The sequence below is a fragment of the Cetorhinus maximus genome, chromosome 14 (assembly GCF_964194155.1).
Source record: "Cetorhinus maximus chromosome 14, sCetMax3.hap1.1, whole genome shotgun sequence".
Lineage (NCBI taxonomy): Eukaryota > Metazoa > Chordata > Chondrichthyes > Lamniformes > Cetorhinidae > Cetorhinus > Cetorhinus maximus.
The window spans coordinates 113,228,742-113,244,734 of NC_135892.1; the positions used below are offsets into that span (position 1 = coordinate 113,228,742).

General features: G+C 46.2%; 1 protein-coding gene across 4 annotated transcripts in view; it reads right to left on the minus strand.

The window, feature by feature from the left end:
• phactr2 (phosphatase and actin regulator 2) overlaps positions 1-15,993 on the minus strand; it is a 132,942-nt gene that overhangs the window by 8,184 nt on the left and 108,765 nt on the right. For 3 of the 4 annotated variants that reach the window (XM_078557498.1, XM_078557497.1, XM_078557495.1), the window contains 3 exons: positions 15,725-15,939; positions 10,381-10,537; positions 1,362-1,417 (listed from right to left, as the gene is read on the minus strand). In XM_078557498.1, the coding sequence (XP_078413624.1) occupies positions 1,362-1,417; positions 10,381-10,537; positions 15,725-15,939 (428 nt within the window). Of the gene's footprint in view, positions 1-1,361; positions 1,717-10,380; positions 10,538-15,724; positions 15,940-15,993 lie in introns of those variants that run through there. The other variant, XM_078557496.1, reaches the window with a different exon arrangement.

Consider the following 15,993-nt stretch of genomic DNA (forward strand, 5'->3'; position numbering starts at 1 on the left):
GAGCTCTACCATGTATCCAGCTCCCTTTTGAATGTTACTATTGAATCACCTTCTACCAGGGTGTTCGGGTAGTGCATTCCAGATTGTAACAAACAGCTGTTTAACAAAAAAAAACTCCTCATCATCTTCGCCTGCTTCATCGTCAATGATCTTAAATCTCTGCCCTCTGGTTGCCGACCCTCCTGCCAGTGGGAACAGTTTCTCCCCAGTTATCAGAATCCAAATATCCTGTTAACCTTCTCTGCTCCACGGGGAATCCCAGATTCTCCTCAACGTAACTGCAGCCTCTTACCCCTGGCAAACCTTCAGTCAGTGCCGGAATCTTTGCCGAGGCTGTGGGTGAACCACAAAAGGTTACCGCCAACCCCCACCCCCCCACCCCTCCACAACACCCCCCACCCAGGACATCAGCAGCATCTGTTTGTATCCTGGTGTTCATTGTTGGCTTAAACTAAACTAATATCTGAATAAAAATGAGTGGTTCGTTAATTCTATAAAGTGGGTGGATGTGGGGAGGGTGGTAGTTAAAGGTGCTGTTTCATAGCCCCCTCACCCACAAACAAGCAGCTGGGGAGTGGGGGGGAGGGGAGAGGGGGCAATTGGGGGTGGGGGGGGATTCATAAGTGAAGCCGGAAGTGAAATTCCCCAGCGCTGAAACAGTTACATTCCTGCATCAGCTGCTCTGTGACGTCCCAGGGAAACCTCGATGACGGAGCTGGGAGGTGGGATTTTCCATCCTGGTCGCTCCCACACGCCCAGAGGGGGGAGGAGGGGGAGGGGATGCGGGGGCGGATTCCCCCCCTCTCTCCCCCACCCCCCCCCCCCCCCCCCCCCACCCCCCCTAACCCTCCTCCACATAGACGTGTGGTGCTCTGCGGCAGATTGACTTGTCTGAAGCTTAATTCCAAGCCACCTCACCAGGAAAAAAAAAGGCATTTAACCTTAAATGGAAGGACCACATCATCCGCTGATCAGATTCTCCTGCATCACCCTTTCAATAACTCTCTCTCTCTCTCTCTCTGCAATAGCGAAATTGTCTTTATTTTTTTTTTTTGCAACGAGTTAATTTTTAAGTTCACATCCAGAGTTATTGTAATGCAGACAGTAGCCGGGATGATCTTTATATTTCTACACATCAGTCCCAATTCACATTCCATTCCAGGCAACCCGCTCTGGTGCAGAAATTCCGCTGCAGCTTTCGGTTTAGCTTGAGATTGCAATTGTTGATTCGAGCACAGCCGTGAGACAGGCAGACAGAGAGAGAGAGGGAGAGAGACAGAGAGAGAGATATATATACCCTCTGCACACACCAATCAAGAACGCATTAGCTAAGCAATAAGAGCAGATCTCATCTTACTTACATCTCAAGATGTTCCTCTGTTCCAGTTCTTCCAGTGAGGGTCTCTGGCTGAGTCTCCTGCCGAACACAATAACAATGGAATAGTGCACCATGTTTTTAAGATAAAGAATTCCTTCCCTTATCCTCTTCTAAAGCGAAAATCAAGAGCTGACTGCTGGGCAAGAGTTGATGTTTTCGGCTGCTGAAATCCCTCGGTCTCCTGTGCTGGCAGTAGACAGAACTGTATCACTGTCAGCTTGCGATGATTCACTGGCAGAGTCTCCACTGCCTTTATATACGCTCTAGCTGACGGTTCCGGAAGAGCTGGGTGGAGGGGGGAGGGGGGTGGGGAGAGAGGGAGAGCTAGAGAGGAGGATCTAAACATCGTAACAAAAAATAAGCCTGGTCACATTATACATCCATGTGCTTTTTTTCATTCTCTCTCTCTCTCTCTCTCTCTCCGAGGATTGTCAATTTTTTTTATGAAGATAAATAATAGGATTTGTTACCTAGTTAACAGTCAGAGGGAGCTGAGGTTTTTTCCGCCCCAGAAATGTACAACACCCCAGTGCACTGAGAATAGCAGAAGCCTTCCCTGTATCCGGTGATCAGAACAGACACCAGCCATCCTCAGCAGACACAATATCCTACCCCAAATACCACCATCCTCTTTGGATGGGTGAAATGCCTACAGGTCAGACAGAAAGTGTCTGTGGTCACTCCATAGGAGAGAGGGGATGGGGTTGTCTCAAATATCAACACACTCAATAGTGCCACTCTCTCCCCCCCCCCGCCAAACACAAGACCCAGATGCTGCAAATTGCAATGTTTCCCCGGGTAAGGGTTCTCAGACTTAGAAGACTTCCCATGTCTAGAAACAAGCAGGGAAGACTACAACACCCTATGCTTATGTTCGCTTCCCATAGCTTGTTTTGTCTGGGTCACCAGAGGTTATAGTTTGAGGGGCTCTGCCCTGCATCAAGCATGGCTGACCAGGAGACTCAGTGCCCAGCACAGGCATGTTGGAAGGATTTGCAGGCTGACACCCAACCTGTTTGACCATCAAATCCTGGGGTGGGACTTGAACCTGGAGCTTCATGGCTCAGAGGCAGGGACTCTACCCACTGCTCCACGAGAGGTCCCCTCATGAGGGTTCAGAGAAATACATAAAACATTACAGTGCAGGCTGGAATTCGGATGAAAGGTCATTGACCCGAAATGTTTATTTTGTTTCCCTGTCCACAGATGTCGCCTGACCTGCTGGGTATTCCCATCATTTTCTGTTTTTATTTCTGGGCTCATGGTGACAGAAAGGAGAAACTCTAAAGGAGGTGCCTTGTTGTATATGTACATAAGTCATTGAAGATGGCAGGGCATGTTGAGAGAGCAGTTAATAAAGCATATAGTATCTTAGGCTTTATTAATAAGGGCATTGAGTACAAGAGTAAGGAGGTCATATCTACTTGTATAAGGCACTAGTTAGGCCTCATCTGGAGTACTGCGTCCAGTTCTGGGCATCATACTTGAGGAAGGATGTGAAGGCACTTGGAGAGAGTACAAAGGAGATTCACAAGAATGATTCCAGGAATAAGGAACTGTAGCTATGAGGATAGATTGGAGAGGTTGGGACTGTTTTCCTTGATGAAAAGGAGGCTGAGAGGAGACTTGACAGAGGTATTCAAGATCCTGAGGGGTATGGACAGGGTAAATAGTAAGAAACTGTTCCCACTCAAGAGAGCATCAATAACTGAAGGGCACAGATTCAAAATAATTGGAAAAAGGAGTAAATGTGATGTGAGCAAAAAAATTTTCACCCAGAAGATGGTTGGAGCCTGGAATGAACTTCCTGGGAGGGTGGTGGAGGCAGGTTTGATTGAGATATTCAAAAGGGAATTGGATTGCTACCTGAAAAGAGAGAATGTGCAGGGTAATGGGGATAAGGCAGGGGAGTGGGACTAGGTAGAGTACTCTTTCAGAGAACCAGTGCAGACTCAATGGGCTGAATGGTCTCCTTCTGCACTGTAAAGATTCTGTGATTCTGTGACCTGTTCTCCCCAAATGTGTACTTTGTTGTTAAAAGAACACGAGGCATGGCTGGAGAGGAAATATTATTTTGTCCAAAAGTATTAGAACCCCGAGAATGTGCAGTCCTTTCAAAAAATTAAATCTTAGGATGTGGTGGTCGCTGGTAAGGTGGACATTTATTAGCCTGAGAGGGTGGTGGTGAGTCTTCTTAAATCACAGGTATCGTTTGGTACAACTGAGTGGACTTTTCAGAGATAGAGTCAACCATATTGGTGAGGGACTGGAGTGACATTTGGGCCAGATCAGATAAGACTGGCATGTTTCATTCCTGAAAGGATATTAATGAACAAGCTGTTTTATTTTACAACAATCCAACAGCTTCATGTTGCCAGCTATGCATTTCAACGGAATTCAATTTCTTGAGCTGCTCTTTGTGGGATCTGAACTCGTGTTCCCTGGATTATTAGCCCAGGCATGTAGGGCACTCCTCCTCCTGCAGGTATCGTACCCCGAGAGGGTGTTGACAACCAGAGACTTTCACTAGATTGGTCCATGATTATGTTTGGCAAAGTACTGCAGTGTGCATTTCTGTGACATTAGTCCACTAATATAACCTTGACATTACAGTAACCCAGTGAAATCCCAGCCTGGTATCTCAGAGTTAGCAGAAGTAACAAATAACTAGTAACCGATCAAGGAACATCCTTTAATCGTGATCTACTTCGCTTGAACAGGTGTGAACAGGAAGTTCATTTCTCAAACTGTGGAATGCAACATTTAGAAACTAACATTGAACATTTTCAAAGGAGCAGAAACAGGTTTTGTGACAAGGTTTTGCAAGTGTTAGTGGCATCCATAATACATCAGCGTCAGGTTTACCCAAACATACGCAAAAGTGCCAAGTGTGGCAACATGTCACACCAACAGTGAACTCTGCATCAACAATTCAAGCAATGTCACTGGGAGTCAGAGAGAAGATGCACTCACACCAGAACACACAGGAGAGCATGTAATAATTGTTAAAAATAGGTACCAAATAAAATGTCAATGGACTGACAGAGTTATCAATTAAGTTTAAGATCAATTAATCAATTAAATCAATAATTAATTAAATCCATTAATTAATCCATTTAAGAGGAAGCTAGATAAGGACAGGAAGCAGGAGCGGAACAGAGCAAAATACTGATAGGGTGAGATGCAGTAGAATGGGAGGGGGCTCATATGGAGTAATATATAGAGTATAGAGTAATTGGGCCAATTGGCTTGTTGGAAGATTGTACAGGAATATCAGAGATATGAAAATGACATTCCACACACCATTATAAGAAAGAGAATATACAACAGGAAGGAATTTTAATGAGCCTCACTATTGGACTAGATTTTCCATACATTCATTATTTAAAGTTTGAAACTCTAGCTCATGAATTATTGCCACTGGCCCATGGTACAGACCAGGAAGCTAGAGTGTGGGGCAAAAGATCCCTTGTTATTGAGCAGCTCAATCCTCACCCTGACAGATTTACACAATGGCTCATCCTGCTTCTAAAAGCAATTAGGGGTGAGCAGTAAATGCTAGCCTTGTGACGATTCCCACATTAATGTTGTTGAGAGAGAAGAGGCAAGAAACTGACCCACCTGCCTCCTTTGTTCCAATTGAATGAATGGTAGATGAGCATGCGGCGTGGGGGGTGGGGGTTGGGGGGGTGGGGGGTGGGGTGGGGTGCGGGGGATTACAAACAATTGCTAGTTAAACAGGTGATGGGCATTGATTATCCCATCTAAATAGAATAAAAAGTTACAGCTGGAACACATTGTGTGGAAGCTACTTGGAAGTCAGTAGCACTGAGGAGTTGGCTTGAAAATAAACCAATTTGAACCAAAAGACCAGCCTGGATTAATTCTTCCACCACAACCTCTTATTGCCAGTAACAGGGTGGGGGTGATGGGTGGAGGGGTGGAGGGGTGATAGGTGGAGGGGTGGAGGTGATGGGTGGAGGGGTGGGGGTGATGGGTGGGGGGGTGATGGGTGGAGGGGTGGGGGTGATGGGTGGAGGGGTGGTGTGGGGTGTGGGGTGGTGGTTGGCTGTTGGGCAGGAGGCAGTCAGTCTCTGTTAAACTGTTCTGTTCACTCAGGAGGACAGATTAACAGTGACAAAGGCCCAGATTTTACTGGCTCCGGGGAGGCAAGCTGGGACACAATGGAGGCTGGTAAAATTGTGGGGAGTGGGTCAACTCCTCAATGTAGTCCACCTGTCCAGGCATTTTCCCAGTGGTGGGACTGGATGCTGAGAGACTGTCCAGTCCAAGGAGGTGGGCAGCCAAGTACCAGAATTAAAGGCCCTAATAAGAGCCATTTTACAGTGCCGTTGGCATTTTGCCGATGGCGAGGCGATGCCCAGCTGTGTGGGTGTGTTGCCATCTAAATGGAGGCAGCCTCCCTGTGGCAGCCCAGGGATGGGGGTGTGATCAGGTTCAATGTCCCAAAGGTGAGGAGGGAAGGCAGCCCCCGTGACCTCGCCGATTACCATGGAAGGGTTTCCCCTCTGACCCTTGGCCCCCATGCATTTTATATTGAAACATACCTGGCCCAGCTCCCGAGTTCTCTTGCCTGAGCAACATCCACTTCTCCTAGTACGACTGCAGAGGTTTCAGCCCTCTGATTGGGCTGGCAGTATCAGGAGCCTGCCCGCTGTCTGTCATTGGACGGCGAGCTTGCAGGCAGCCAATTAGGAGGCTGCCTGTAGTAAAATTCAGGCCGAGGAGCCAGGAAGTGATGGGCGAAGGTTCTGATTCTCACCTTTAATGAGCAGCCCCAGAGTATTTCTGATGCTTTAAATACAACAACAATTTTCCTTTACATCGCGCCTTTAACGTAATAAAACATTTCGAAGCACTTCACAAAAGCGTTACCAAAGTAAATTTGACACTGAGCTACATAGGGAGATGTAAGGACAGGTAACCCAAAGTTGGTCTAAGAATGGAAGAGCTGCGAGCGACCGCGAGGTTTCAGGAGGGAATTGCAGATCTTCCAGCCTCAGCAGATACCAAAGCGCAGTCGCCAGTGATGGAGTGATTAAATTCGGAAATGCTGACCTTGCTCACAACCCACACATCCCGTGAAAAAGATATACCCATCTTAAAGTAAACTTTCGGGTCATTCATCCACTTCCTCATCCCTCCCAACAAGGAATAGAATTTGTCCTCTCCTCTAAGGTAGTCACAGACGGTTTCTAAATCATTGTGAATGATTGAATCATTGTGAATCATTGCTTTGCACTGACACAGCCTCTTACAAATTCCACTGAAATGATGCAGTTAAAACTGAAAAGGTCACAATGTTACTGGAAGATGAAAACATGAGCTGAAGAGCTAATTACTGTGACTTCATAGCTACACACTTATCTAGAACTGAGAATTGATAATAGATATTTCTATAGGAAGCAGTTAGCGAGAACAGAAAATAGCAACTGAACTAGGGCATGAAACTAAAATGTGATGGTAGAAACCTGTCCCTCATTCTCTTCCTCGATATCACCTTTCAGGCTTTACCTCCCATCGAGTGGGTATATAACCTTCCCTCACTTCCTACATCTTCGGAAATTGCTAACAGGCAGCTATAGAATGTAATATTCCGTCTCGTAATATTCTGCCTCTCTTCCTCCTTCATCGAACGATATAGCACAGTACAAGGCCATTTGGCCCTTTGTGCCCATGCTGGCCCTTTGAAAGAGCCATCCAACTCACTCAATGCCGCCATCTACTAATTGGCTGTCACATTTCCTGCATTATAAGAGTGGCCACTCTTCAAAACGACTTTGCCTGTAAAGCTCTTGGGGGTGCCCTGAGATCATGGAAGGTGTTATATAAATGCATGCCTTTCCCCGTCTGCCAATCAGAATCAGGCATGGCCAATCAGGTGCTTGTGTCTTTTTTATTCATTTACGAAATGTGGGTGTCACTGGCTGGGCCAGCATTTATTGCCCATCCCTAATTGCCCTTGAGAAGGTGCTGGTGCGCCGTCTTCTTGAACCGCTGCAGTCCATGTGGTGTAAGTACACCCACAGCGCTGTTAGGGAGGGATTTCCAGGATTCTGACCCAGTGACAGTGAAGGAACGGCGATATATTTCCAAGCCAGGATGGCGAGTGACTTGGAGGGGAACTTCCAGGTGGTGGTGTTCCCATCTATCTGCCGCCCTTGTTCACTGATCCTAATGCCCACTGATCCTGAGGTATCTTGGTGGAGGGGTTACCCACAGAGGCAGAGTTATACTAAGATATGCCACCAAATCCATGTCCAAATGCAGCAAGACCTGGACAATATCCAGGCTTGGGGTGGCAAGTAACATTCACGCCACACAAGTGTCAGGCAATGACCATCTCCAACAAGAGAGAATCCAATCATCGCCCCTTGATTTCAATGGCATTACCATCACTGAATCCCCCACTATCAACATCCTGGGGGTTACCACTGACCAGAAACTGAACTGGACGAGCCATATAAATACTGTGGCTACAAGAGCAGGTCAGAGGCTAGGAATCATGTGACAAGTAACTCACCTCCTGACTCCCCAAAGCCTGTCCACCATCTACAAGGCACAAGTCAGGAGAGTGATGGAATACTCCCCACTTGCCTGGATGAGTGCAGCTCCAACAACACTGAAGAAGCTGTACACTGTCCAGGGCAAAGCAGCCCGCTTGATTGGCATCACAACCACAAACATTCACTCCCTCCACCACCGACGCACAGTAGCAGCAGTGTGTACCATCTACAAGATGCACTGCAGGAACTCACCAAGGCTCTTTAGACAGCACCTTCCAAACCCACGACCACTACCACCTAGACGGATAAGGGCAGCAGGTAGATGGGAACACCACCACCTGGAAGTTCCCCTCCAAGTAACTCACCATCCTGATTGGGAAATATATTGGCTGTTCCTTTACTGTGGTCGGGTCAAAATCCTGGAGCTCCCTTCCTAAGAGCACTGTGGATGTACCTACACCACATGGACTGCTTGGCAGAGTCTGTTCAGAGAGTCAGTATCTCCACTTCTCCTGCTCTCTAGACTGAGGGTGAAGGGGTGATCTCTGGGGACGAGCTATGGAAGATACCCCAAGGCAGCACTGACCCTCTGTGAAAAGCATGCAGGTCCTCAAAGGGTTAACAGTGAAATACTGTAAATCAACAGCTCCCACTCCAAGGGCCCATCTGAAAGTTATCAGCACACAGGATAAGGAGAGGAGAGCTCAGTGAGATGAACCAGGGAACTGGTCATGATAGGCTTAACGCTGTGCTGAATTCAGATGTTTTTACACCACTAGGGGGCTGCCTTTCTACTGAAGCTGGTTCATTATATTGGAGAAGGGAGGGAGGGAGGGATGGAGAGAGGGAAGGAAAGGGAAAAGCAAAAGAGGAAGATCAAGTTTAAAAATTAAGCTCCTTGTTTGTCAACCCGTGACCCTTGCCTGGTCTGGGTTGATACTGTGTGAACACGGCAGGGAGGCAATGTTTGCTGACTTATTTATTTTTTCCTCAGTCATTACACTCCTCTGCTCAACCTTCTCTCAGACACACTCAGTCACTCAAAAACACAGTCACCAGGTACCCTCTGCACTTTAATCCCCACACAGACTGTATCACTCGTTGAGACGCACGTAATCAGACGCCCACACATACACATACAAACTCTCACCCACTCCCTGGCATTACTCTGATTGCAGGTTTCACAGAATAAATAAAACCAGGGATTGGCTCTAAGGATAATACTGCTGGACTTGCTGTTCCATTTCGCTATTTGTTTTTTTTTAATTTAAAAAAAAAAGCGATGAAAGGCAGTTCAGATCATCTGAGTCATCTCAATCAAAGGGAGTGTGATGAAACAATCTGTGTAAATGGGTGACAGGAAGTCTGTCTCTAAAAGGATGTCAAGTGATTTTGAAGCACTCACAGTCATCATGTGGTACCAGATCTGCTGCTGTCTTTTTACAATTCACTTTCACCTTTATGAATATCAGCACAATACCCAGTCTTACGTTCACAAGATGTCACTGAAACTATTGCACCTTGGAGGCTAGAAATCATGGTCATCACTTGACATTTTAAGCAGGTTAACACCTTGTTAAGGCACAATCACACAAAAACTTTCATGTTTTTTGGGTGACACTCTCACTTCTGAGTCAGAAGTTTGCAGGGTTAAATTCCCACTCTGGAGACTCGAGCACACTCTCCCAGTGATACTTGAGGGAGTGCAACAGTGTAAGAGCTGCCATCTTCCTGATGAGGCCTTAAGCTGAGGCCTCGTTTGCCTGGTCAGGTGGATAGAAATAAGGCCACTGTTTAAACTTAAACAAGAGCAGGGCAAGGCCAGACCGAGATGGGGTGACTGATTCCTGAAGGATGCTAGTGAACCAGTTAGGTTTTTACAACATTGTTCTAAATTTATTGAATTGGTACTTACAACTTACCATGGGGGAACTTACTTAGGGACAATGTTGGTAAACTGATGATGCTTCTGAACTAGTAAACCAGAGGCCTAGGCTAATGCTCTGGGGATGTGGGTTCAAATCCCACCACAGCAACTGGTGGAATTTTAAATTCAGTTAATTGAGTAAGATCTGGAATTGAAAGGTAGTCTTCAGAATTGGGTTCCATGAAACTACTGTTGAATCACTGAACGTCCTTTAGGGAAGGGAATCTGCCACCCTTACCTGGTCTGGTCTACATGTGATTCCAGACCCACAGCAATGTGGTTGATTCAGAACTGCCCTCTGAAATGACTGAGCAAGCCACTCAGTTCAAGGGCAATTAGGGATGGGCAACAAATACTTGCCTTGTTGGCGATACCCACATCCCATGAAAGACATAAAAAAAGACAAGGTAGGATTTGAACTGATAATCTCTGGGTCACTAGTCCTGTACTCTTGTCTATAATTGGATTTATTCAACATTAAGCACAACGGTGTGATCATTCCTGTGAGAAGACAAACCGAGGGTGGGGATGTTTGGTGTCTTGCTTACCTGATGAGTTTGGTCCCAATTTGCTGCCGCAATTCCATCCGCTCCTCGTCTGATTTGCGGGGCAGGATATTCTTCTCCTCCAGCTCCTGTTTCGTTGGTCTGTTGCGGAGTTTAATGGCGAGCGTATCTCTCCGCCGTATTTTGTTGGCAAGAACACCTGGCGAGAAAGTCACAAACTCAGGGTTACCAAACGTCGCAGCTTGTGAGAGGGGGGATCTGAACACAAAGAGCTGGACAGGACGTCACCTGTGTTTCAAATGAGTAAAGTGGTTTGACAGGGTCAATACAGAGAAGCTATTTCCCTTGGCAAAGGAGTCCAGAATAAAGCAGCAGAGTTGTAAAATTAAAGCCAAACCATTCAGGCGTGAAAAGCCCGTCTGCTTCACTAATGTCCTTTAGGGAAGGAAATCTGCCATCCTTACCTGGTCTGGCCTACATGTGACTCCAGACCCACAGCAATGTGGTTGACTCTTAATGCCCTCTGAAATGGCCTAGCAAGACAATCAGTTCTCAAGGGCAGTTAGGGATGGGCAATAAATGTTGGCCCAGCCAGCGATGTCCACGTCCCATGAACGAATAAAAAAAATCAGGAAGCACTTCCTCACAAAAAGGGCAGTAGTGGAAATCTGGAACTGTTTACCTCAAAAGGCTGTGAATTCTGGGGGTCGATTGGAGTTTACAGAACAAAAATCAAAAGGTATATTGGTCTTGGAGGGAGGGAAGTAGTTTTGGTGTGGTAATGACATCAAGGATCATGGAGAAAAGATGTATAGATGGAGTTAATGACCTGAATCTTCTGGTTGGCGTGTGGGGGTGGGCCCTGCTCATGAACACGTAAAATGACGTGTGGTGGCGTCAGCTGTGTGTCCCGACATCACCACGCATCATTCTGATCTTCAGTTCGGCAGGCGTGCAGCGGAGTCGGCTGTGTGCCCGCCAAACTGTCAAAGGCCTGTTCGGGCCATTAATTAACTCATTTAACTGATTCTCAGGGCTGCCCGTCCGACCTTAAGGTTGTTGGGCAGGTGAAGAGCCCAGGCGGCCTTTGCATTTATCACAAAACCTCATCCATGGGCGGGATAAGGTTTCATGAAGTGTTTATAAATTAAATAAAATGTTTTATTAAAATCCATTGACATGTCTCAGCTCATGTGACACTGTCACGTGAGGGGACATGCCTGAATAATTTTTTCTTTTTTTTTTGGAAGTTTTCATAAAGAAAATAATCTCCCTGGGGCATGGAGCTGCCTCAGGGAGATTTCTGCGCTCTTTCGTGTGCATGCGCATGCGTGAAAAAGCTCAGGCCCCAACTCTCCCTCCTCCCCCCACCAGCACAGGGGGAGCTCAGCGCTTCTGCTCCCACCTAACCCGCCCGATTGGAAGAAAATTCTCCCCAGTGTACAAATCAGCCGTGACCTGATTGAATGGTGGAACCAATTCAAGGGGCTGAATGGCCTCCTCTTGTTCCTATACTAATCATTTCACACAGTTTAGGTTATATTTCAGTCTTAGGGCGATCTCAATGGTGGCTTATGTGAAAACTAAAATGCGGGTATCTAAGGGTCAGAGCACATTGTTGGAGCAAGACAAAGCACTTTAATTTGCTTCCAAAGAAGAGTCATACTGGACTTGAAGTGTTAACTCTGTTTCTCTCTCCACAGATGCTGCCAGACCCGCTGAGATTTCTCAGCATTTTTTTGGCTTTATTAAAGATTGTCAGCATCTTCGATGTTTTATTTTATATTATTAATTTGGATCTAATCCAGGTGGGAGTGTCTTGGGGGGTAACACAGAGAGAGCTTTACTCTGGAGTTAGCTTTTGGCATACCTTTGCTGGGACAGTGCAGAGGGAGCTTTATTCTAACTTTAACACATGACATTCCAGACTAGATTTGCTTCTTGAAGTTGAGCACATGCTGCCCTACAGGTAAACTGTTCTGAGTTGGACCAGCTATCTTGGACAGACTTAATAATACACTTAGAAAGGCATAGTATGATTAGAACAAGTCAACATGGTTTTACGAAAGGGAAATCCTGTTTGACAAATCTATTAGAGTTTCTTGAGGATGAAACTAGTAGGGCAGATAAAAGAGATCCAGTAGATGTAGTATACCTAGATTTCCAAAAGGCATTCGATAAGGTGCCACACTAAAACATTCATAGGCAGAGTAAGGGCTCATGGAGTTGGGGGTGATATGAGTGGAGCATTGGTTAATGGACAGGTAGGGATAAATGGGGAATTTTCAAGTTGGCAGGCTGTGACTAGCGGAGTGCCAAAAGGATCAGTGCTGGGGCCTCAGCTATTAGACAAAGAGATAGAGAGTAATGCGTATAAGTTTGCTGACAACACTAAGCTAGGTGGGAATGTAAGCTGTGGGGAGGACACAAAGAGGCTGCAAAGAGATGGCAGGTGGAGTGTAATGTAGGGAAGCGACAAGTTATTCACTTTGATAGTAAGAACAGAAAAGCCGAATATTTTAAAAGGTCTGAAACTTGTAAACGTTGATGTTCAAAGAGACTTGGGCGTGCTGGTACAAGCAATGCAGAAAGTTAGCAGGCAGGTAACAGCAAGCAATTAGGAAGGCAAATACAATGTTGGCCTTCATTGCAAGGGGATTGGAGTTGAGGAGTCTAGCTACAATTGTATGGGGCTGAGACCACACCTGGAATAATGTGTGCAATTTTGGTTTCCATATTTAAGGAAGGATATACTTCCATTGGAGGTGGTACAGCGAAGGTTCACTAGATTGGTCCCTGGGATGAGGGCGTTGTCCTATGATAAGAGGCTGTGTAAATTTGGTCAATGTTCTGAGAAGAATCTCATTGAAAGATTCAAAATTCTGAAGGGGCTTGACAGGCTAGATGCTGAGAGATTGTTTCCCTGTCTGGGGAATCTAGAACACGGGGGGGCACAGTCTCAGGATAAGGGGCCGATCATTTAGGACTGAGATGAGGGGAAATTTCTTCACTCAGAGGGTTGTGAATCTTTGGAATTCTCTAACCCAGAGGGTTTAAGGCTGGGATAGACAGATGTTTGGTCTCTCAGAGAATCAAGGGATATGGGGAGTAGGCGGGAAAGTGCAGTTGAGGCAGAAGATCAGCCATGATTGTATTGAAGGGGCGCAGCAGGCTTGATGGACAATGTGGTCTACTCCTGCTCCTATTTCTTGTGTTTCAGACAGGAATTTTACCTGTGTGGATTTCTCAATAGTATGGCTTAGAGCACTCTGCAGCACAGTGATGGGTTTGTAGGGCTCTCAACCAAAGAAAACTCACAAAAGTACTGTACATAACTTGTTTGATATTTCACCCAGAGATGCTTCACAAAGACAGAGTGGGTGAGAAGTATTCTGCACTAGAGCAGGGCAGCTGCTGGTGAGACCACTTCAGAAAGAGCTGTGCTGCATCTCAAATGGGTGCAGTAGTGAAGTGGTTCTGTTGCTGGAGTGGCTATTGAGAGGCCTGGACTAGTCAGCAAGGCCGGAGTAGTTATTCAGAGTCCAACCCTCACAATGCACAATTTGAGAATTTTAAATACAGCGGAAATAAAAAGTTGGTCTCAGTAAGAATGACCATAAAGCTAGTGGATTGCGATTAAAAAAAACCCCAACCAATTCAAAATGTCCTTGAGGGAAGGAAACCTGCCGTCTTTACCCGGACTGAGCCTATACGTGACTCCAGTCCATGCAGTTGATTCTCAACTGCCCCTGCTCAGGGTAATTAGGAGTGGGCAATAAATGCCTGTGACACCCACATTCTGAAAATGAAATAAAACCCAATGAGACTTTTTACTACCCTGACTGCTCACCTGTTAAGCAACCTCCTCAAGTCTGACCTCTTTCTCATGTGCAGTGAGGTTGGAGCAAGAAGCTGCAGCAGTTTTAACTTTTTGTAAAATGGCTGGCAATCTTTAGTACCCATCCCCAGGCGCTCTGAGGCTACAAAGAGTCAACCACATAGAGTGAGACTGGAGTCACATGTAGGGTTGACAGGATCCCTTCCCTGAAGAAGATCAGAGAATTCCTGCTGGTTTTTTAACAACAGACCAGCAGCTTTCATGGTCATGGTATTTCTGTGGTGGAGCCTCAGATTCCTGGACCTAATTTTACTGAATTCCATGTCATGACTTGCAACTGTTGGGACCGGAACTGGTAACTTCTCAGGATTACTACTGCATTGCCCAAACCAAGAGACTATTGGGCTTTCTGGGAGCTCTTGACTGCAGCCAATTGGTGGTGGGGCAAAAGCTGCAGTAGGATGTTGGGGGGCTGGGGGGAGGTGAATGTAGTGGTGTGTAGGGGGTTGTGATGGCTTGGGTGTGTGTGAGGGAATGTGGGGGGGATTTGGGTGTGTATGTATGTGGGAAATGGTAGGGGTTAGGGGGGATGTAGTGGGTGTAGGGGGCCGGGTGGGGGGAGTGGTGTCTGTCAGGGCAGGGGTTGGTGAGGTGGGTGGTACTTAGCAGAGCACAATTATTTTCTTCCCCACAAGGGGAATCTTGATAAAAAGCTTTTCCGGCTCCTCCATCGATACAGAGCTACAGTGGGAGATGTGGGAAGGGCCAAATAGAGAGACTGGAACATAATTTGTAAAAACAAAAGAATAATTTGAAATTTGGCAACTGTCCTAAAATTCCCTTCTAGACTTAGGGGGTCCAGGGACAGAAATCACCAAAGTTTATAGGGCAGCTAATGGAATGTTTGTCTGTATCCCAAGAGTGCCAGAATGCAAAGACGTAGGAGTCATGTTACAGTTACATAAAATTCATGTCACTCTCCGACTGGAGTCACTGCATTCAGTTCCGGACAGCTCATCTCAGAAAGGATATAACGACCTTGGAGGGGATTCAAGACAGAGTCACTTGAATGATACCAGGGTTATAATGGTTAGAATACCCTTATCTAGAGGCTTGTTTTCCCCTTGAGTACAGGCTAAGGGGTGATCTAATTGAGGTGTTTATGATGATTAAAGGATTTGATAGGGTAGTTAGAGAAAAACTATTTTCTCTGTTGGGGAAAGTGCAGAACAAGGAGAAATAACCTTAAAATTGGAGCCTGGCCGCTCAGGCATGATGTCAGGAAGCACAAAGTGTAATGAAAACCTGGAACTCTCCCCAACAAAGCTGGTGAGGCTGGGGTTCAATTGAAAATTTCACAACTGAGATGGTTAGAATTTGGTTGGGTAAAGGTATTGAGGGACACGGAAGCAAAATGGAGTAAAGGTACAGATCAGCCATGATCTAACCGCATGATGGAATAGGCTGAAGGAGCTGAATGACCTCCGCCTGTTCCTCTGGACAACATACTGTACGAGGTGTTAGCGATAGCATGATCAGAGTTCTTACTGTTTAAACATTCTTCATCTTCATCAGATTCATCAGATTCAGTCTTGTTCAGCAGTGAGCTGTCAGAATCGGAGTCACTTCCCAGAGAATCCCGATAAACTGCACTGGGGATGATGATGACCGGTGAAGTAGTGTCCAGCTGCACATGGCTCTTCTTGGTGAGAGGGCTCACTGCTGTCTCCGGCTTCTCACTCCTGTCAACTTCATCGCAACTACTGCTCCAAATAAAGGATGACACATGTGGTTAACAAGCACGCATTAGAGAAAGC